The sequence below is a fragment of the Lepidochelys kempii genome, chromosome 4, assembly GCF_965140265.1.
Source record: "Lepidochelys kempii isolate rLepKem1 chromosome 4, rLepKem1.hap2, whole genome shotgun sequence".
NCBI lineage: Eukaryota > Metazoa > Chordata > Testudines > Cheloniidae > Lepidochelys > Lepidochelys kempii.
Genome location: NC_133259.1, coordinates 12,485,343 through 12,507,213, shown reverse-complemented (window position 1 = coordinate 12,507,213; position 21,871 = coordinate 12,485,343). Strand labels below are relative to the sequence as shown.

The window sequence follows — 21,871 nt, the reverse complement described above, 5'->3', positions numbered from 1 at the left end:
CCTCCCCCCCAGATGTTCTGGTTTAACTGGGATTTAAACTTGGAGAGTGGTCAGTTTGGATGAGCTATTACCAGCAGGAGAGTGAGTTTGTGTGTGTATGGGGGTGGGGGGGATGTGAGAAAACCTGGATTTGTGCTGGAAATGGCCCACCTTAATTATGCACATTGTAGGGAGAGTGGTCACTTTGGATGAGCTATTACCAGCAGGATAGTGAGTTTGTGTGTGTGGTTTTTGGGAGGGGGGTGAGGGGGTGAGAGAACCTGGATTTGTGCAGGAAATGGCCCAACTTGATTATCATGCACATTGTGTAAAGAGTTGTCACTTTGGATGGGCTATCACCAGCAGGAGAGTGAATTTGTGTGGGGGGGTGGAGGCTGAGAAAACCTGGATTTGTGCTGGAAATGGCCCAACCTGATGATCACTTTAGATAAGCTATTACCAGCAGGACAGTGGGGTGGGAGGAGGTATTTTTTCATATTCTCTGTGTATAAATAAAGTCTGCTGCAGTTTCCACGGCATGCATCCGAGGAAGTGAGCTGTAGCTCACGAAAGCTCATGCTCAAATAAATTGGTTAGTCTCTAAGGTGCCACAAGTCCTCCTTTTCTTTTTGCGAATACAGACTAACACGGCTGTTCCTCTGAAACCTGTCATTCAGTGATTGACACGCTCGGCGCTCAGCAGCTTCCCTGCCTCCGTCGCTCTGTAATCGATTGATTTTCGCTCGTGTGCTGTCCGGGGCTGGAGGAGGGAGGAAGCCCTTTACGTGCCCTTCCTCCGCCAAACAGCCCACGAGCCAAGGCAGAGGCGGGGCCGTTTCACTCGCTGACAGGCCTTGGCCCTGGCGGGCACCCATACGGCCTGTCGCGGGAACAGCGGGCCGACCTTTTGTCCCGCGGAGGGAGCGGTGCGAGACGTGCTAGTGACGTCACCGCAGTCTCTGACTACCGCCCGAGCCCCGCGCGCCAAATTCGAACGCGGCAACCGGCGAGCGCGCGAGAGCACCCGCTGAGGGCCAGCAGCATCCACCCGGCTCGCGCGGCGGCGGCGGCAGCAGCAGCAGCAGCGTCTCCATGGCCACCCCCCCGAAGCGCAGCCGGGCCCAGAGCGGCATCAAGAAGATCGCCATAGAGGGCAACATCGGTGAGATCCCGCCGCGCGGCCCTGGCCCTGGCCCCTCCGGGACCAGCGCTGAGGCGCCGCCGTTCCTCACCTCTCCCGCCCTCCCCTGAGGTGACCTACCGCCATCCCTTGGCGGGAAGCGCCGGGACCTGCCGGGCCAGCCTCCTGTCCCGGCGGCTGGGCCAGCCGCTGCCGCCCTGGGATCACCCGCCCAGGGAGCCTCCTTCCGAGCCCGCCCGGCAGCTGGTTGTGCCCTAGGTCGCCACTGCCCTCCGAGCCCGGAGCGTGCCCTTTCCCTGCCCGCAAACCCGAGCGCTGCCTGCCAACGGCCCTCAGCCATGGGGAGAAGGCAGCTCTGCCCGTGGCTGTGACGCCCTGGTGGGGACTGGCCTGGACGGGGACTTCTGCCGCACTTCCCCGCTTTGCCTCGGCTGTTCCTACCGGGCATGCTGAAAACACACCCATGCCACGGCAGTGGTTTCCGTTGTGTGTCTTCACAGCGCTTTACAAAGATTGACCCTTTCCACATCCCTGGGGAGCTGGCTACGTTTGGGAAATTGTCTGGACCAGCTCCCCGTGTCCACGCAACTGCTCTGAATTAAAGCGATTTTCAGTCTGCAATAGAGTGGCCACACGGGGAGCTCAGCTTATTCCACAGTAGCTGGTCCTATTGTGGTGCGGTAGCCCTGTTGGTCCCAAGATATTCAGAGAAGCAAGGCGGGTGAGATAATATTTTTATTGGACCAACTTCAGCTGGTGAGAGAAAAAAGCTTTCAAGCTCACACAGAGCTTCATGTCAGCTATTCCTGTCAGTTTCCCTGCTGAAGCAAGCCCTTAGGTTAGGAAATCTGATCTAACAAGAATATACATCAGGAAAACAAAGCAGGAAGTAACTTGGGAAGTTGCTAGTAGTGTTACAAGTACTGGATTGCAATACTGAAGATGTTATCCTTTACTCTATTCAAGTTCCTGGTTTGAACAAATGTATTTCTTTCTGTAGTATTCTTGCCAGATTTTTGTTTTATGAGTTAGGGCATCAGAAATGTTTGTGCAAGCAGACATGATCAGCTCAAGTCCCTTTAGTTCCTTTTTAATCCTGGTAAATAATTATCACTATCTCCTTCTCCAAACTAGTCTCCTGACTTTTATTGTTTCTCAGGATATTCTATGCTATTTTATTTTATACTAGTGAAAAGAAACCAGTTTAACTTGCTCTGAAGGCCGGGGAGTGCCTCAGGTTGTTCAGTGACAGGATGAGCTAAACGTTTTTGGCCCCAGAGTGCCATGTAGGAATTGAGATCAGAATTTCCCATGGTTCGTACCACTTCACTGATCTATTGCTCCTCCAGCTCTTGGTAGCTTTATTTATTCTCATCTTAATGTACTTTTTTTTGTTTGTTTTGAAACACTCCATTCTTTTGCTTTGTGGCAGACTAATCTACTGGCTTTGTAACTGACGCTCCTTGTGGGGAGACAAATGACACGATGGTGCCTTTGTAACTTTACCAGGGAGATCACCAGTTGCCTTTAAATTTCTTAATTAAAAGCTTGCTTTCTTGCCTAAAATAAGTTAGAAGAAAAATTAGGTGGTACACTCTGAGAAGTTAAATTTACTTTTAAAAGTTAACTAAACAAAAAGATGAAGTAGGATGTGTCAGTAGTACCTAAATGTCACTTCACCTAGAATACTAACATAGACCAAGATTGTCTTTACTAGGGAAAAGGTGTATTTTTAACCCATTTTAAACTAACCCATGTTAAAATAATGAAAACAAGACGGTTATAGTTTTTTTAACCCATATTAGTTGCTGGAAGTAAACTGTAGGGGGAGCCCTTGGTTTAAATTTTTTTCTCAAGTAGAAGACAAGGTCGAAGCATCTTGAGGCACATGGGTGTATTGATAGAAAACATTGTCACACTGACAAATGCACACAGTTAAACTTCTGCATTTTCTGATTTATATTTTAAAGTCTACAGCCACAATAGTTTGTCTATGTTGCCATACCTAGTATTGTATAGGATATGAACTTAAGCTGCTAATAACTTACATTACATGGGCACTTACAAAAGAACTCACTTAACAGTTCATTCCTAGATTCAAGCATTCAGACTTAAAATTTTCTGCAGTGCATGCACAATTGCCTGTTTCCATTCATTAATAACTTAATGTCCAGTTTTTCAGACTTGCTTAGTGAGGATAATTCATGTACTAAGTTTAATGTTCATCCATTCTTTGGGAGGGGGGGAAGTTTGACAATAGCGAGAAGTTTTTTCACCCATATAGAAAAATGGTGAAAAATTTTTTCTGAAACTATTATCTTTGCTTAGCAATCATTAATTTTTCCAGAAAGTTATGAATAATTCAAAAGTTATTAGTGAAAATTGTTCTGTGGCATTAAGTATAGCACTTCATTCCAGGTGACTAATATAGTGAAGTATTTAATGTCAACTTTTTTCCCTTGTTTTAGCTCCACAATAAACATCCCATAATCATTAGGTTCCCTGTTTAATATGTTCTAGCATGCTTCTGCTACTCTGCTATAGAATATAGTCTGCACACGAGGTCAGGGTCAGATTATATTTTCAGAAATTTTACAGAAAATATTATATTTACAGAAAATATTATACAACTGATGGTTGTTACGGGCAAGGGAAAAAGATTCAATTGATCTCATTGGCCTTGTTCCAAGGCCTAATCTACGTATGGATGCTGTAATACTGCAGGAGGAGAATGTACTGGTCTTCTCATGAAGCCAGTGATGCATGGGAAGTGGAGGTTGCATTTGATGGAACCTGGAAAACGGAGTATCTAGTGGCTAACAATTAACCACTTCCATTACTTTCTGACAGATGTATTTATTGTTCTCTTTTCCAACAGCTGCAGGAAAATCAACATTTGTGAATATTCTCAAACAAGTTACCCAGGAATGGGAAGTTGTTCCTGAGCCTGTAGAAAGATGGTGCAATGTTCAAAGCTGCCAAGAGGATTATGAGGTATGATGATAGCCTTTGACTTTTATTGAGATTAGTATTTCATATTATTTGCCCATTATTGAGCAAGGAGAAACTGCATCTTTGGGATCAAGGCCTCTTCTAATCTAATAAAACAATAATAAAAATATGATCTGTGTGTATATATATACCTGGAATAGTAACAGTTTAATCAACTCTCATCATATTCATTTGGATTCCTTTCACCTTTGTAGGCTTTGACCCTTATTAAACAACCTTGTGATGCTCAAATGGAATGTGTGTTTACACTCGTGCATGTTTAAGACAAAGTAGGTATGGGGAGTGTAGTAATCCTTTCGGCCAGACTTACAAGTGTATTGCAGAGTAAACACCATTTACACCTAATCGGCACAAATATTGGAAAAATGCCAGTCCTTGCTTGCACGGCCTCTCCCACTTGAGCACCACTGGCTTTGTCTATACTGGCACTTCATCAGCAAAACTTTTGTCATTCAGGGTTGTTAAAAAAAACACACACCCCCGAATGACAAAAGTTTTACAGACAAAAAGCACTGGTGTGAACAGCGCTTTGTCGGCAGGAGAACTGTAGCTCTTGGGGGTGGAAGTTTTTTGTCAAGCAGGAGAGCTCTCTCCTGCTGACAAACAGCAGCACAGCCATGTCACTAAAAGTTGTGTACTGTAGCCATAGCCTAAAACATGACAAGGAAGTACTGGAAAGACATAGCTCAGATTTGATAATATATCTCTGTGAAGAAAACATAGAATAGTTCAGATGTCCCAGGAGATATCTTCTGAAACCTTTGGGAAAAGAATGTGAGCTGCTGATTAAATTGTTTATATAATCTGGTTTCGATTTTGATATTTGTATTCTAAACCTGGATCTATAACTATTTCAGCTTGCTTCATGGCTGCCACCTAAGGGCACAAGTCATGATGTCTGTGCACAGTAGTGCTATCACTGAGCCACAAAGGAACTTTTTTAAATGTAAAAAATAGTACAATGTATTTTGACACACTAAACCAGAGGTGGGCAAACCACAGCCCCCGGCCCCTGAGCTCCTGGCCTGGGAGGCTCGCCCCCAGCCCTCCCCAGCTGTTCCCCCTTCCCCGCAGCCTCAGCTCACTGCACTGCCAGCGCCGTGCTCCGGGCGGCGGAGCAGCGAGCTCCTGGGGCAGCGCAGCTGCAGAGCCTGGCCTGACCCGGGGCTCTGTGCTGTGCAGCGTGGCTGCCTGTCCTGGTGCAGCCGCACCACCAGCGCTCCAGGCAGCGGGATAAGGAGGCGGGGAGTGGGGGGATTGAATAGAGAGCAGGGGTGTGGATAGGGGTCTGGGCTGTCAGAGGGCGGGGAACAGGGTGGTTGAATGGAGATGGGATCCGAGGGGGGGATTGGATGGGGCGGCGGGGGGCAGTCAGGGGCAGGCGTTCTGGGGGAAGTCAGGGGACAGGGAGAAGGGGTGGTTGGATGTGGCAGGGGTCCCGGGGTGCTGTCAGGAAGGGGGGGGTTAAATGGAGTGGGGGGAGTAGGACAGGGAGTCCGGGGACGGTCAAGGAGAAGGGGGGAGTGGATGGGGGCAGGGGTCGCAGGGGGGCAGTCGGAAAGGAGAGGGGGGAGTTGGATGGGGCGGCAGGGGGCAGTTGGGGCAGGAGGTCAGGGGACAGAGAGCGGGGGGTGGATGGGACAGGGGTCCGGGGGGGGTGAGAAGCAGGAGGGGTCAGATACGGGGCCGGGGTTGGGCCATGCCTGGCTGTTTGGGGACGCACAATGTCCCCTAACTGGCCCTCCATACAATTTCAGAAACCCGATGCGGCCCTCTGGCCAAAAAGTTTGCCCACCCCTGCACTAAACAAAAGTTTTAAACAGTGAAGGCATTTGCCTCATCTACCATTTATTGGTCAAAAAGTGTGTGCTTGTACTAGGTCATCCAAACCAAGCAACTTTTCACAGCCCTTTTGGGTTGCAATGAAGAAGTTTTTGGAGATCCTGGCAATTACAGATTGGTAAGTCTAATGTTTGTACCGGACAAATTAGTTGAAACAATAGTAAAGAATAAAATTGTCAGACACATAGAAGAACATAAATTGTTGCGCGAAAGTCAACATGGTTTCTGTAAAGGGAGACCATGTCTTACTAATCTGTTAGAGTTCTTTGAGGGGGTCAACAAACATGTGGACAAGGGGGATCCAGTGGACATAGTGTACTTAGATTTCCAGAAAGCCTTTGACAAGGTCCTTCACCAAAGGCTCATACGTAAATTAAGTTGTCATGGGATAAGAGGGAAGATCCTTTTATGGATTGAGAACTGGTTAAAAGACAGGGAGCAAAGGGTAGAAATAAATGGTAAATTTTCAGAATGGAGAGGGGTAACTAGTGGTGTTCCCCAAGGATCAGTCCTAGGACCAATCCTGTTCAACTTATTCATAAATGATCTGGAGAAAGGGGTAAACAGTGAGGTGACAAAGTTTGCAGATGATACTAAACTGCTCAAGATAGTTAAGACCAAAGTAGACTGTGAAGAACTTCAAAAAGATTTCACAAAACTAAGTGATTGGGCAACAAAATGGCAAATGAAATTTAATGTGGATAAATGTAAAGTAATGCACACTGGAAAGAATAACCCCAACTATACATATGATATGATGGGGGGCTAATTTAGCTACAACTAATCAAGAGAAAGATCGTGGAGTCATCGTGGATAGTTCTCTGAAGATGTCCACGCAGTGTGCAGCAGCAGTCAAAAAAGCAAACGGGATGTTAGGAATCATTAAAAAACGGATAGAGAATAAGATGGAAAATATCTTATTGCCTTATATAAACCCATGGTACGCCCACATCTTGAATACTGCATACAGATGTGGTCCCCTCATCTCAAAAAAGATATACTGGCATTAGAAAAGGTTCAGAAAAGGGCAACTAAAATGATTAGGGGTTTGGAACGGGTCCCATATGAGGAGAGATTAAAGAGGCTAGACTTTTCAGCTTGGAAAAGAGGAGACTAAGGGGAGAATATGATAGAAGTCTATAAAATCATAAGTGGTGTGGAGAAAGTGAATAAGGAAAAGTTATTTACTTGTTCCCATAATATAAGAACTAGGGGCCACCAAATGAAATTAACGGGTAACAGGTTTAAAACAAATAAAAGGAAGTTCTTCTTCACTCAGTGCACAGTCAACCTGTGGAACTCCTTGCCTGAGGTGGTTGTGAAGGCTAGGACTATAACAGGGTTTAAAAGAGAACTGGATAAATTCATGGCGGTTAAGTCTATTATTGGCTGTTAGCCAGGATGGGCAAGGAATGGTGTCCCTAGCCTCTGTTTGTCAGAGGATGGAAATGGATGGTAGGAGAGAGATCACTAGATCATTACCTGTTAGGTTCACTCCTTCTGGGGCACCTGGCATTGGCCACTGCCGATAGACAGGATACTGGGCTGGATGGACCTTTGGTCTGACCCAGTATGGTCATTCTTATCTTCTTATGAGATGAATGCTCATAATGGTTGAGATCCTCTAATTGCCCATTTCAAGTCAAGGATTGGTATCTGTGGCCATCGATGTGGTAACGTTACTTAATTGTAGCCAAAAACCAGCTGCGTATAATAAAATTATCCTGTGCAGTTTAGCTTTGACATATAGCATTTTTGCCTGAGAAATTTACAACTGAAATGTCAACAATCTAACAATAGTTTTACAACTAATTAATAATGAAAGTTTAAAAGGAAAAGTTAATATTGCTTAATTGTGTAACTTAAGCAGATATATTTCTGTTTATAATAGAAATGTAGCCCTGGAAGGAATCTCAAGAAGTCACTAGTTCATCCCCCTGTGCTGAGACAGAATTAAGTATGCCTTCTGGGATAGTGTAGGTTATTGGTGAGCATACATGCACATTAAATATATTTATATGCTCACCTTAAGACCAATGGGAGCTGTGTGTTCTAGTGGTTAGAATACAGGCATGGGAGTCAGTTACCCAAGGCCACACAACAGGTCAGTGGCAGAGTTGGGAAGTGTCTGCTCCTCAGTTTCTCTGTTTATAAAAATTGCCCATGTACTCATTTTATAAAAGTCCTTAGAGGCAAGCGATTACAGAAGTGCAAAATAGTAATTATTATCATTAGTAAGTTTTCTGATGTCCACATTACATAGTCTATTTTCAATTGTACCTTTGTTAAATCAAAGCCACTTTTTTCATAAACAAAACAAAGGCACTCCTTTCCGCTCTACCCCCGCTTCCTACACACAGTACAAAGATTATGACCAGACAAAATTTGTAATTTTCTTTATATAGGCCTGTGCCAAAACAGAACACTATTTGTCCAAAACACATAATTGGTTGCTGAATTTAACTCAAGTTTTGCGGCATTTGACCTTTGGTGTCTCACGCCTTGCAATGTGCCTGATATGAATATGACTTGCAAACCCGTGCATGAAATCTTCTCCATAGGTGAATAAAGGTAAAATGCTGCACAGTTCATAACTGTGTTTTCCCAAATAAAAAACAGTTGGGTTGTGCTCTCATACACCGTGCCCCAATGTTGCAGGGGGTCTCAGAGAAGTGCAGGATGCAATTCTCAGCACAACGAAGGGAGTTAAGATGTGTGCAAATGACACTCACACTTATAAATGGAGATTAAGAGTAGTTGGAGACAATTCTAGGCCTGAAAAAAGAGACTACACCATTTTGTCATGATAAGCAATTTTGGGCATTTTAGAGGTAACTTAGATAAGTTGGACCCCATAATCATTGGGTGACTTACTTTGTTAAAAATAGGAGCTGACGACATCACAGAAGAGTGGAGGGAATGTGCTTCAGATGATGTATGAGAAACCGGACCGGTGGTCTTTCACCTTCCAGACGTATGCCTGCCTGAGCAGAATCCGGGCTCAGCTCAAATCCCTTAATGGGAAAATCAGGGAGGTGGAGAACCCTGTGGTCTTCTTTGAGCGATCTGTGTATAGCGACAGGTATGTTTAATATGTGGACACTTGGCTGAGTATTAGAATCCTTGTATGACTAGAAAGCAGATGAGCTTTCATAAGCACTTAAGGACCAGTGGCTTGTGACTGGCTCTGGTGAGTTTACGATATTATCAGTGGATCCATGGGCTATCACCAGCAGGAGAGTGAATTTGTGTGGGGAGGTGGAGGGTGAGAAAACCTGGATTTGTGCTGGAAATGGCCCACCTGATGATCACTTTAGATAAGCTATTACCAGCAGGACAGTGGGGTGGGAGTAGGTATTGTTTCATATTCTCTGTGTATATATAAAGCCTGCTGCAGTTTCCACGATATGCATCTGAGGAAGTGAGCTGTAGCTCACGAAAGCTTATGCTCTAATAAATTGGTTAGTCTCTAAGGTGCCACAAGTCCTCCTTTTCTTTTAGTGGATCCATTGTTCACTTTCTCTCCATATTATTGTACAATGAGGTCATTTTACCAATTCAAACAATAACTTTGTTGTATTAATGAAATTATATTAAATATATGTAATTTTCTGTCCTCTTAAAAAAAAGGGAGGGGGGCAGAGTTGAAGGGAAAAAGAAGAGCAAATTCTCTATTTCTCCCTAACTTTTGTTATTCCCATGTTCTTTGAGAGCTGCTCTATATTTGCTCCTAAGTGTCTTACCTTTCAGTCTCTGGCTGCAGGGGGTTGAACTTCACTATTGAGCCCCATGTCTGCAGTTTTGGGGTTAATAGTGCCCGAGGATAGTCCTAGCCAACTACCATGGTGCTTCAGTGGAGGAGCTAGGTGTACTGTCCTAAATGCTCTTGTTGCAGTCTCCAAAAGGTGGTGAACCTGTCAGAGAGGTAATAGAACATATGTCTGAACCCTGAACATGGCAGCTATGCATGACTCTGTGGGAAACTGCAACTGAAATAGCATGGGGTAGGGGACCAGATGGGTGGCAAGACTGCAGCCATCTAGAAAGAGAGCAAAGGGTTAAATACAATCTAGTAATAAGATCACCTGACTCCTTCAGGTGAGCCAGTGGAACAAAACTGTTAGGTTTTAACGACATTATTCATGGATAATTGAGTTTCTTGCAATCTAAACATCAATCAGGCTACAAAAGTAGCTCATCCATTTTTTCCTAGATATGGCAGAGCATATTGAACTGGATATTTAAATAACATGACTTACATTTCCTCATTGTTTGATAAATCTTTTGGGTTTTAGGTATATTTTTGCATCTAACTTATATGAATCTGATTGCATGGATGAAACCGAATGGACGATTTACCAAGATTGGCATGAATGGATGAATAAGCAGTTTGGTCAAAGCCTTCAACTAGATGGAATCATTTATCTCAGAGCCACTCCTGAGGTGAGAAATAAAACTTTATGAATTTAGCAAGAATGAGAGTGCAATCAGATTGACCAATCTGAGCCTTGCCTATAAATCTTTGCCTACATGAGTTTAGAACTATTTTGCCAGGTTGCACTCTTTAATACTCTATAGAAAGTGGTGTATTTTTAAGGTGTCCACAAAACTACTGTTTTCTTGAGAAATCTCAGTTACGTTCAAACAAATCTTCAGCCCAAGCTGTCTGTATCAGAATCTTTATAAACTTGTGACTGCTCATGTTAAAACACCAACACCAGGCATGTTACCTAGTGGCAACACAGCTGTCTGGGAAATAAAGTTGGGGCAGAGAAAGTGGACTTCTGTCCAAGAAAATGCCTAGAAATAATATTTTGCCCATTTATATCAAGGATCTCAAAGTGCTTTACGTACATTAGTAAAGCCTCACATGTTCCTGTGAGATGATATTCTTTACAGATAAAGAAAACTGAAGCATAAAGAGATTAAGGAGACAATATAGCTGTTCTGCCTGAGAAGGTAAGATGACTTGGATTCAGAGCTCAGCCACTTTGCCCAAAAGAACACAGGACTAGTGGGCAGGGAGCAATGTACTAAAATCCACACACTGAATGGAGATTACAATGGAAAAACAGTGGAAATTCCATGGATTTTTGGGTCACAGATGAGTATCAGAAGTGCCTCTTTCTGGCTCTCAATCATTCTGAAGCCCATACCAATGCAAGCCTTGCTGCCTCGGTTTGCCTTGTTTGCCATAGGTTCTCTGGTATTCAGGTTCTTGTCCTTTCTGATGTGGTTCATGTGATATGTAGGTGTAGCTGTTGCTGATATAGTCAAAGTTAAAAGCTGTTTGGAAAACCTGGGTTTGGGGAGGGATGGGTTTCAAATTTTCCTATTTTCTGTCAGTATAGTTTTGACACTTTTTATTACCAGCCCTCGTCAGTAATAATTTCCAATGCAAATATCTTTACTGCTGCCTTGAGAAAGGACATTCGCTGTGCAAGGTGGCCTGTTCCTGACTCCTTTTCTTTTGCCTGGGTGCATACTGTATTCAGTGATTGTCACTGGCATGGAGAGAATGGTCAAGGCTGCTTGCTCCCATATGATGCCATGTAGCTGTTTACCTTTTTGACTTTGATTATAGGCCCATCTGTTCTGTGACAAGGGGAAAGTATGGCCATAAGCAACTTGTCTAAGGTCAAAGTCAGAGGCAAAGCCAGGAATAGTACCCAGGTGTCCTAATTTCCAGTCCTTTGCTATAAACACTTAACCATAGTTAAGTCCGTTGGGCTGCTCTTTCCTTATTGCACTTTTCCGCTATTGCTGTAACTATTCCTTGGGGGAAGAATTCTTGGAATCCTATGCCAGTCCGGGACATATTTCTTGATAAGGGTAGATAAGAGCATTGTCAAAGTATTTGCATGAATGGAGGGGTACTCTCACTGTATAGAGTATTTGGTAGAAATATAAGGTATGGTGTAGATTTGGCTTGATCACTTTCTGTGGGCCTTAGCAAAGCCCACAGAAGAACTTGGAGCTATTGTGTGACTAACTGGTCACCTGTTCAGGCAGAATTTAACGTGTCTAATGTTCCTGGAAAGCTTAGGGACTGCTCTTCACATCTTTGCAAGTCTTCCTGCATCTGTGTGTTTAAAGATTGCTCTAGGTGGTGCTGATGTGTCAGGGGATGCTTCAATTTTCCTGACTCTTATTTTTTGACAAGGCAAACACCTTACATTTACTCCCTTCCTAAGATCAAGTTATGCTAGATTGGGGCAAGGGGCGGGGTATAAAGCTACACTAGCATTGAGGAGCATGAAAATTCCAGTGTTTAAACTTCAGTTTAAATTATAATATCCTCATAAATAGTATAATACCTGTAAAAATAAAGAATATTATAGTATGTACAAAAAGATTATAAGTTTACAGTAGACATCTTTCTTGCAAATATTGCACCCTCTGTAATTGTAAAGGAATACATAAGTGCCCTTCCCTTTGTGCACATTGTATCAAAGGTACTTAGCTTTTGGCATCTAGTGTTATGACATCGCAGAGCCCTGTGTTCATTCTTTTGAATCCCACACACCCTGTTATGTTTTCATCTTTGGCCTTGAATTTTATTTGTTCCTTTAAAGTATGACTAATTTGTGTGTTTACATCTTGTGAAAAGATAACAAAAAAGGTCTTCAGACTGTCATTCCTGATCATAATTACGGAGTTTGCAGTGAGTACACAACCAAGTGAAAAATATATAAGAATGTGAAAGGAACACTGTAACCTAAAGACAGACACATGTTTAAATCCTTACAGATAATACTTTAGATTATTAAAACCAAAAGAACTTTAAAAATCCAATATACTTTACATTATTTATGCTGTTGACTTTTTGCATTTCATTCAGCTAGAACAATGTATTTAGACCAATGTATGTATGTAGTCAAGTGCACTTCTTGTACTGAACATACTAGCATAATGCTGTGGTGTTTGAGTTTCTATTACTATAGGGTAATATCTAAATAAAAAGTTTGAATTGCCCCATCACCACCACCAAAAATCAAGCCACTGACACTTTCTCTTCTGAGTTTTTCAATCTTAGCATTTTAAGAAAATTTCAAGTTTTGGCCTGAATTATTTGAACATGTTACTTTAAACCTGTAGATACTTAGATAAGCTATAGACAAGCTTCACAGTAGGAGTGATAGGCAAACTACTTGACCAAGTACTTGACCAAGAGTCAAGAATTCTTGGTTCTATTACTGGCTCTCCCACAAAGCTGGTTTGTAAATTTGACTTCTCTGTGCCTGGCTCTCAATTCATAAAGGGTATTTTTTTTAAATTGAGTTTTTGCCCCTTATATTCTGTTTTATGATTTATAAAGAGAGCTAAAAGGGGTGTGTGTTGAAAAATAAGAATATTTTTATTTTACAAAAATCAGGAATTTCAAGTTTGGTCTTCCCCTGTTTTGCCAAAGGACTTCTTGGTGGGCTCCAGAGACATTTTCTGAACTCTCACCTTCATTGGAGTGTTTGGGGTTGCTGAGACACCATTTCTCCCAAGGGCTCATGAACCTTTGGAATTAAGTAGATGTCAGCAAAACAAACAAGTTTTAAACAGGCTGCTTAAAAATTCCTTTTCTTCCAGGCTCTTAGCATGTCTGATGTCAGAATCCTCGTTCTCCAGAAACTAGACAAGACATGAGTTTCTAATGCTATAGAGACCATTTTCTTCTCCCTTTTATTTTAACTGTTCAGGCTCTCTTCGTACACCATAGTAAAGCAATAAAGGGCACAAACCCATCTCTTTTGCACATTACCATAAAAGATTATAAAAATAATCTCAGGGCATTGTGAACTTTAACATTTTCAATACTCTTTGTTATCTTCTGATACAAGGTGCCATAAGTGCAAAGTAATATATGTAAATACCTTTTTTTAATAAAAGTCAGCAATAAAACTTTTCTACATATCACAAAGTCTGAAAAATGAAAAAAATGTTGTTGGAACTTTTAATTGAACCTGCCCCTTTACGCATCACATCCTTATTGTATGGAATACAGAAAAATAAACTTTTTTATTAGTGTACTGGAGTTTCAGGATGAACTTGAACTTTTGTTTTTTATATTGTCTTTAAGTGAAAGATTTACCTTTTGAATTTTTGAGTCCACAAAGGCAACAATAATTCTCAAGAATAGTTGTTCAGATTTCCCAATAAAAGGACATAATTGACTGGGAACATGGCTCCACAACAAAGCTTTTTATGTTGTTTTCAATAATCAAGTGAACCTTTAAGTGCCAATGTTGAAGAACTGATGCAAAGTTTCTCTTGTATTGTTTTTTTACCATTTTTTTGCCAGTTAACCAACAACATGTCATTGGCCTCCATTAGCTAAACGTGGAAGAATCTTTCTGTACTCCCAAAACTCACTCACTAGTGAAAGGGTGGCAATCTTTGCTAAGAGTGTAGGGTATTGGGCTTTTTTTTTTTTTTTTTTTTTTAAAAAGCTTCAGGGAGTTGAAAATAAATTGGACTTTAATTCTTCTCTTGTAAATTGGTCTACTTTTTTTCTTTCTGCTTTTAGAAATGCTTAAATAGGATTTACTTGCGTGGAAGAGATGAAGAACAAGAAATTCCTATTGAATATCTGGAGAAACTTCACTACAAACATGAAAGCTGGCTTCAGCATAGAACATTACGGTAGGCTTATTATTTATTTATTTATTTTTGGTGACTAACGCATATCTGGAAACATCTGATAGTGAAGGTGTTTGCCGGTGTCTTCCCCACGGTTTCAAATAAGACTTCAGTTGTCCTTGAAAATGTCAAACCATGATGGCTTTTAAAAATCAAGTATCTTATGTATTTGGGTCTCTTATAACTATATCTGAAAATGTCTTATTGGGCTCAGTTTCACAGGGTGTTGAACATTATTTGGGGGTCCAGGATGCCCTTCAATTCATGTTCAACTCAGCTAGAGCTGAGAGCATTTAGCAGTTTGCAGAACTGAGCTCAATGGGATACATAGCCTGGACATTACTGAAGTCACTTGGAGATGCTGGTCACTCAGCACACTGTAAATTCGAGGTTATTTATTTAGGACCCTAACCAAGGAATCTAGCTTTAGGGTCCTGTATTTAAAAATTAAGGATATAATTTATTAAGCGCTGCAGTTCTCCCAATCTGGGAGATTTTCATTGTTAAGATTGCTGTGATGAAAACTTGATTTATATTTACTTTGCAATTAATATAATTTCTCTCCTTTTCCTATTCCTACACCCCTATTTCTATATAGAACGGATTTTGAATACTTGGAAGAAGTACCCATCTTAACACTGGATGTTAATGAAGATTTCAAAGGCAACAAAGACCAGTATGAAAATATGATTGAAAAGGTAAAACTTAACAAGAAATACCACCTTTTTGCTATTTAAACATGTTGATAAACATTCAATACAAGATCACATTTATGTTCAAAGAAAACTATGTACTTTGGAACAGCAGTCTGTAACTTCAAAACCATCTCTCACCATAACTTTTCTGTGCAATATTTAACCTAAAGCTTTTTTTAAGGCACATTTGAGACCACCACTGGAACTGCCTCTGTGTGTGTGAGTGCATGTACGTGCACAAATATATGCATCTAGAGTCTCTGAGCAATACGAATCACTCCTCCATTCAACCCACTACTATCACCACTTTGATTCAGTAACTAACATGTCAGAGTTCTGACCCAAAGCAGCAAGCAGAGAGAAGACCCACTGTAGGCTCTGTGGATTTCACTATTTGGAGAAAGGAAAATTTTTAGTAAATATATAAATCTTATTTGTGACACTGGCAGTATACAAGCCCATTGAAAGACTGTAATTAAAAAATAAAACTACTAATGCAGGGAGGAGATATATAAAATCATAAAACATACTTCACTGTTTACACATTAAGCATGTTTCTTAAACATTAAACAATCCAGTTTTCTTCTTGTGTAAATGATTTTCCAGCTTGATGTTACACTGGTTAAATAATCTTGTGTGTTCTTGACAGAGAGAAACTGTTCTTATGTTGCTGCCGTTCTACTCCAGTCATACACAACTACAAAATGTTTGTTAAATAAGCAGACAAAAATGCCTCTGAAAAGCAGTTAGTAGGTGTGCAAATACAGTGGCTGCTTTTCAAATTTAGTTTCTCAATTTATTTGGGAAATGATGCGGAATATAAAATGGAGCTATTGCATTTTTGGATCAAATATATTTCTTTGAGTAGTTTTAAGGGAGAAATTAAACTAAGGGTTTTGTTACATCAATCTGGTCTATTTCTAAGCTAATGCTAAAGGGATAATTTTTCTACTCTAGGCCAACAAGTTGAACTTTCACTTGGATATTAATTGTTCTTGTGTGGTGTTGGCCAGTTAGTTCATAGCCATTTCAGTAAATGTTCAGTAGCTCAGATACTTTTATATTGTCTTTAAATTTTGCTAGTAATATTTATTTCACACTGCAGTAAGGCTTGTCCAGTTTCTCTGAGAAATAATTTGTTTACCTCACAAGGTGACTTACCCTTTGGTCTTGGTTTATCCATTAGGAAATAAGGTCATTTACCTGTTAAAATAGCCTGCATGGTCTCTGATGACTTTAGAGCAGGGTTGGGCAAACTCTTTGGCCCGAGGGTCACATCTGGGTTGCAAAACTGTATGGAGGGCCGGGTAGGGAAGGCTGTGCCTCCCCAAACAGCCTGGCCCCCACCCTCTATCCACACACACACACACACACACACCGGCCCAGCAGGAGCAGTGGGTCAGAGCGCTGGCGGTGAGGCAAGCTGAGGCTGCGGGGTAGGGTCTGGGGGCTAGCCTCCCCGGCCGGGAGCCTCAGGGGCCCTGTGGGCCAGATGTGGCCCACAAGCCGTAGTTTGCCCGCCTCTGGTTTAGAGCTTGTTACATGACTGAGCAACCTAAAACACCCTGACTGTAGTGATTGAATATGCTTCCTCACCAGCCCAGGGGGAAAGAGACTAGGAACTGGAATTCAACCCATTTCCTGCATAGCACTGAGACTCTGCTGCAGAGTCAAGCCATTGGACACACATCTTGAAGTGTCTTAAGCTTTTGCTAGGGATCTTCTTAGTTGTTTTTGCATACAGTAGAGCCTCAGATTTATGAACACCTCGGGAATGTGTTATTCGTAACTTTGAACAAAATGTTATGGTTGTTCTGTCAAAAGTTTACAGCTGAACATTGACTTAATACAGCTCTGAAGCTTTACTTTCTTTCTTTGTCTGGCTTGTCCTCGTCTGTCCCTCCACGAACGCAAGTTGACGCTCCACCATTCCATTTTGTTGCAAGCACATTCTTTCTATTTCTGGCCAAACAATTTTGTCATGGGATCAGCCCAGCGCGTTTTTGGTCTGCCCAGCGGTCATTTGTGATCTCTGGGGATCCAGTCACTAATGTGGGTTGTCCACCTATTGTCTTGCCTGCGGACTACATGACCCGCCCATCACCTGCACTACATCGGTCACCTCTGTACGCCTTCTCTAATGCTTGTATCTAATGGATGATGAGCTGCCCATGAAGAAAATGAAAGAACTATTTAATTCCACTGTTCTGCCAGCAGCGCTGTATGGAGCGGAAAACTGGTCAACGATGAAAGTGAGGGAAGAAAAAATTCGCTGTCACCCAGAGAGCAATGGAAAGGCGAATGTGTAAGATATTGCTCCATGATCACATACCGAATGAGGAGATCAGAAGGCGTACAGAGGTGACTGATGTAGTGCAGGTGATGTACGAAACTTTACTATACAGAAGAAAAATGCTGCTTTCCCTTTATTTTTTAGTAGTTCACTGTATTGTATTTGTGCTCTTTTGGGGGGGGTGGAAGGGGAGTGTCTCTGCTGCTGCCTGATTATGTACTTCCAGTTCAAATGAGGTGTGTGGTTGATTGGTTATTTCGTAACTCTGGTGTTCATAAATCTCAGGTTCTACTGTGTCTCTAATGCTGAAGAGCAAATTCTCAAATAGCTGCATAGGAGCTCATTTGTGTTCATATATTTGGAATGTTTATTTTCTGAACTTTTATATACATGTTGAAACTGCTCACCTTCTGTAACAACTTTAGATGTAATCTTAAAGAATCTTGTTGCAGTTTAGGACAGTTTTCACATGTCTTAGAAGCACTGAAGAATTCCACATCAGTACAATGTGTGGCTACCTAGGGTTCTTCACCTACTGAACTTCAGGAATCGTGGCTTTCTGCAACTCTGGCCACAAAATCACATGCTTTGTCATGGGATTTTATTTCACCCAGTAATTACACCTTGTACGGTATAAGGCAGTAGAGAGGTGAAAAGTCACTTCTCATAGATCTGTTTCATAAATACACTTCATTTGATTCAAAATATTTGCTTCTTTTGCAGGTCAAGAAATTTTTGAGCACTTTATAATCCTTTTGAAGAGCAAACAGAATCAAACTGTTCCAAACATCTGTGAGATCAGAGCTTGGGTTCAAATTCGGCTTTCTTATAAGGTGTCTGAAGAGGAGGGGTTCAGTGTCGTTGCTTTAACAAATTGTGAGGAACAAACACACTTTGTGATATTTGTTTTACAAAATTTATGTATAGATTATTTTCATAAACCAGTGGGCCTGTTCAGTGTTATAGAGAACAATTTACAAGTTACCCAACGCTACAAAGAGTCCCAGGAGCCCTTAATTACTACTCCTGTTTCTGATTAGAGTAATAAATTCCCATAGAGCACTCTTCCTATTTTGTCCCTAATTTGTATTTAATTCCCATGTAGTTAGGGGTTTTATCAGAGCTGGTCTCCTGTATTTTTCAGTGGAATTTGAGAGTCTGCAAGGGAAGTTGTACATTCTTTAGCAGGTTCTTCCCAATTACGGGAAGAGGATATTGAGGGGAAGGGATTTCTGCTGATGAGGGAATTAATTTACATAAAGTCCCATACATCAAAATACAAAAATGTGTTTTGATAATTCCAGGAGATTGGTGGGGCTTTGCCCAGAATGAGTTGGATCAAAAACCAAACCTTAAGTACAATGCTCCTTCAACAAACTTCGGTGTCTGCCATTTTTGTGTCATTTTGTAAATTAAGGTATTTGAGAGTTTCCATCTGTTAGCGCTTGTTCTTTTTGTTTTATAACATTTCCTATACAAAGTTATAAGATCTGTATAAATTATTTTTCATATTGGATAATTTCCATCTGAAATTTAGGAATCTGTTTTTGGTAGCCAGTAAATCCTTTTTTTTTCTGTGGAGACCAGCATCCACTTGTTGAATGCTGAAATAGAAGGTAAAACTATGTAAGCTGTCTTTAGGTTTTAAATTGTGTTTTTAAATGTGATGTGAATAGACTTTTAAATGTTGTCATGGTGGGAGTTACATTGTTCTTACCTAGCAATCTCCTGCTGTTTTAATTTCTTCTCTGGTTAACTGTTGGTTTTTCTGCAATGAAAAAGGGAGAACTTTGTGGAGCAACCACTATTTTAATGCACTGATCTTTGTAATGGTGATTTTTCTTTCAAATTCTGAAAACATCATCAACCATTTAGTACACACATCTTGAAATATGTACTGTATTTTGTGCTGTATTGTTTTGCATTCAATACTTTTTCTCAATATGTAATTATACACTTGGCTTTTGAATGCAAATATTCTGTTGTCATAGGATTTTATTATAATGGTGCTCATGTTCCCTGTCAATTTGGAGATAGAATCTCATACTGTGTGACTAGAATGATGTTTGAAAAATAAAAATGGATAGAAACTTTTTTGCACTTATTAAAATTGTTGGCTTTCAGTATCGTGTAACAGTTGTGCGTAGATTGGCGATATGTAATATTCATACAAGAGCTGAGCTGATGTCAATATATGTCAAATTCTTGGAGGATATAAATTTACTACATTTTTTTAAATATTGTGTTACTGAGTCTAGATTTCCCACACATGGGAAAATATGGAAAATGAATTACTAATTCCATATTTTTTCCAGACTTGTCCAGGACTGCAGAGGCAAAAGGAAAGACATTCTAAGATCTTAGCTCCAGAAACTGAGTTTATATAAAGCCAGTGTCTGACATTGATGAAGATTCAGTTCAGATTTAATTAAACATGCAACAGAAACCTTGAAAATATTCTTGCCAAATCTACACCAGACACTAGCAACCTATTTTTAAGCAAGTTGCAATTATCCGTTAGGTTTCAGCTGCCAGGATTTAATACTTTGGTGTGATCATGTGAGCATTGTTTAAAATCTTATGATAATTAAGATCTTCATGTTATCAGCAGGTCCAAGTTATAATTAATATTTTTCAAACACATCACAGATTACATCAGATTTCTGGGGGAGATTGTATGCAATGTAAGACTATTTTAGGGCTTTGGTAGTAGCTGGACTGACAGCGCTGGAATGTGAGGTTATTAGTGCATAGGATAGATGCAGCACAAACAGCAGCAGATCAAATTTGCCTACACTGTACTGTCTGTGCCTCAACACTGACCTTAGAGGGGCCATCTCTAACAATGCAAGGATGATTCAGTCTCTGTCTCCAATCAATCCTCAGTCTCAGCTGAGGTTAACACTTAGAGCCCTGCTGGATTTTATGATTAAAAATTGTGTGTATGTAACTTCTCCCTTTTTGTTTCACTTACCTTACTGAGAGCTCTTCAGAGCAGAGATATGTATTCAGGTGAGCGTATAGTACTGCGTATGACAGGGTGTAGATCCTGATTTGAGGCTATGGAGTCTATTGTAGTACCATTATTAAACAATGGAATTAATATACCCTTTCATGCTGGAAAAAACAATCTGGTATGTCACAACATACTTTCTTACATTTACACAGTCAGCTTTGTGTTAGTGGAATTGGGGAAGTGGGTGAAAAAAGGTTTACTTTTTAAGGATATTTTGAAAAAATGGATCCACTAATTTGTATTAAATATTGGTTTTGAGAGACTGCAGAGTGTGTTTTCCATTAATGTTTTCAAGGATTTCCATCAGGCTGTTCCCTGGAATCTTACACCAAGATTTTCAAAACATATTTACACACCTAAGTGAACTGATATTCAAATGTTTTGACTATCCGAGCTTACCTTGATTTCATGGGCAGCTATTGGGTGCTCAGCACTTGTGAAAATCAGGTGACATATAGGATCCTAACTTTAGTCTCCTGTTTCTAAAAATCTTGGCTTTACCAACTAGTTTTCTATTTTTTCCTCATAAACTGTAAGGAATTTTAAGCTTGAACCTGACAGCAGAGGGTAGGTGCCTGATTGAGAGTTGCTCTCTCTTCTTGCTCCTCTCTGTCATGGCATCCTGTCCCTTCCAAAATGCAATTCCCAGGCAGGGACTAACAGTTATACCACACCGCACAATGAAATGATGCCGTCAAAGCTAAAAACATTTAATTAAGATTTAAATCAAGATCTCCTTGTCAGTTATTCTCAAGAGTGACCAATGATTTTGATTTTAAAATTTAATCCTTTTGCATTATTGAACCTGTTCCTGGCATGGACATAATATGTAGTTTGATAGGTCACCATATTGTCTTCCTTGCCACGCTTAGAATAGTTGAAAGTTTCTGAAACTGAACCTACTGTTGAAATGGTGCCTTTTTAGTTCTTAACTGTTTTATCCCGTTGCCTTCCTTTGCTTGAGAGTGACCCAGGGTGGAGATGTTGATTCATTTTAATATTGAACACATCAACAGGGCCTGAAAATAAAATTGGCATGTAGAATTAATTGTAGTTTTTCGGTTAGGATGCAGTTTCGAATATTAACAGCCGGTAACATTTTAATCATTCTGTGAAATCATTTATTAGATATTCATTTCAGAAATGCATGTTACTTCACTTTAACTGTGGTCCCTGTGGTTACATTTTTTAATGATGTGGGTTCTAACTTCTATTAATAATACCTAGCTTTTGTATATTGCAGGTTCCTGTGTGCAGCACAT

At 40.9% G+C, this 21,871-nt stretch overlaps 1 protein-coding gene across 1 annotated transcript; it reads left to right on the top strand.

The window, feature by feature from the left end:
* The first annotated feature begins 773 nt into the window (after positions 1 to 773).
* Positions 774 to 21,617, top strand: DCK (deoxycytidine kinase). The gene is made up of 7 exons (XM_073340389.1): positions 774 to 1,141; positions 3,999 to 4,114; positions 8,863 to 9,056; positions 10,270 to 10,417; positions 14,493 to 14,608; positions 15,204 to 15,303; positions 18,317 to 21,617. Exons 1-7 carry the CDS (start codon positions 1,072 to 1,074, stop codon positions 18,341 to 18,343), a joined length of 771 nt encoding a protein of 256 aa, XP_073196490.1. The 5' UTR covers positions 774 to 1,071; the 3' UTR covers positions 18,344 to 21,617.
* The last annotated feature ends 254 nt before the right edge of the window (positions 21,618 to 21,871 follow it).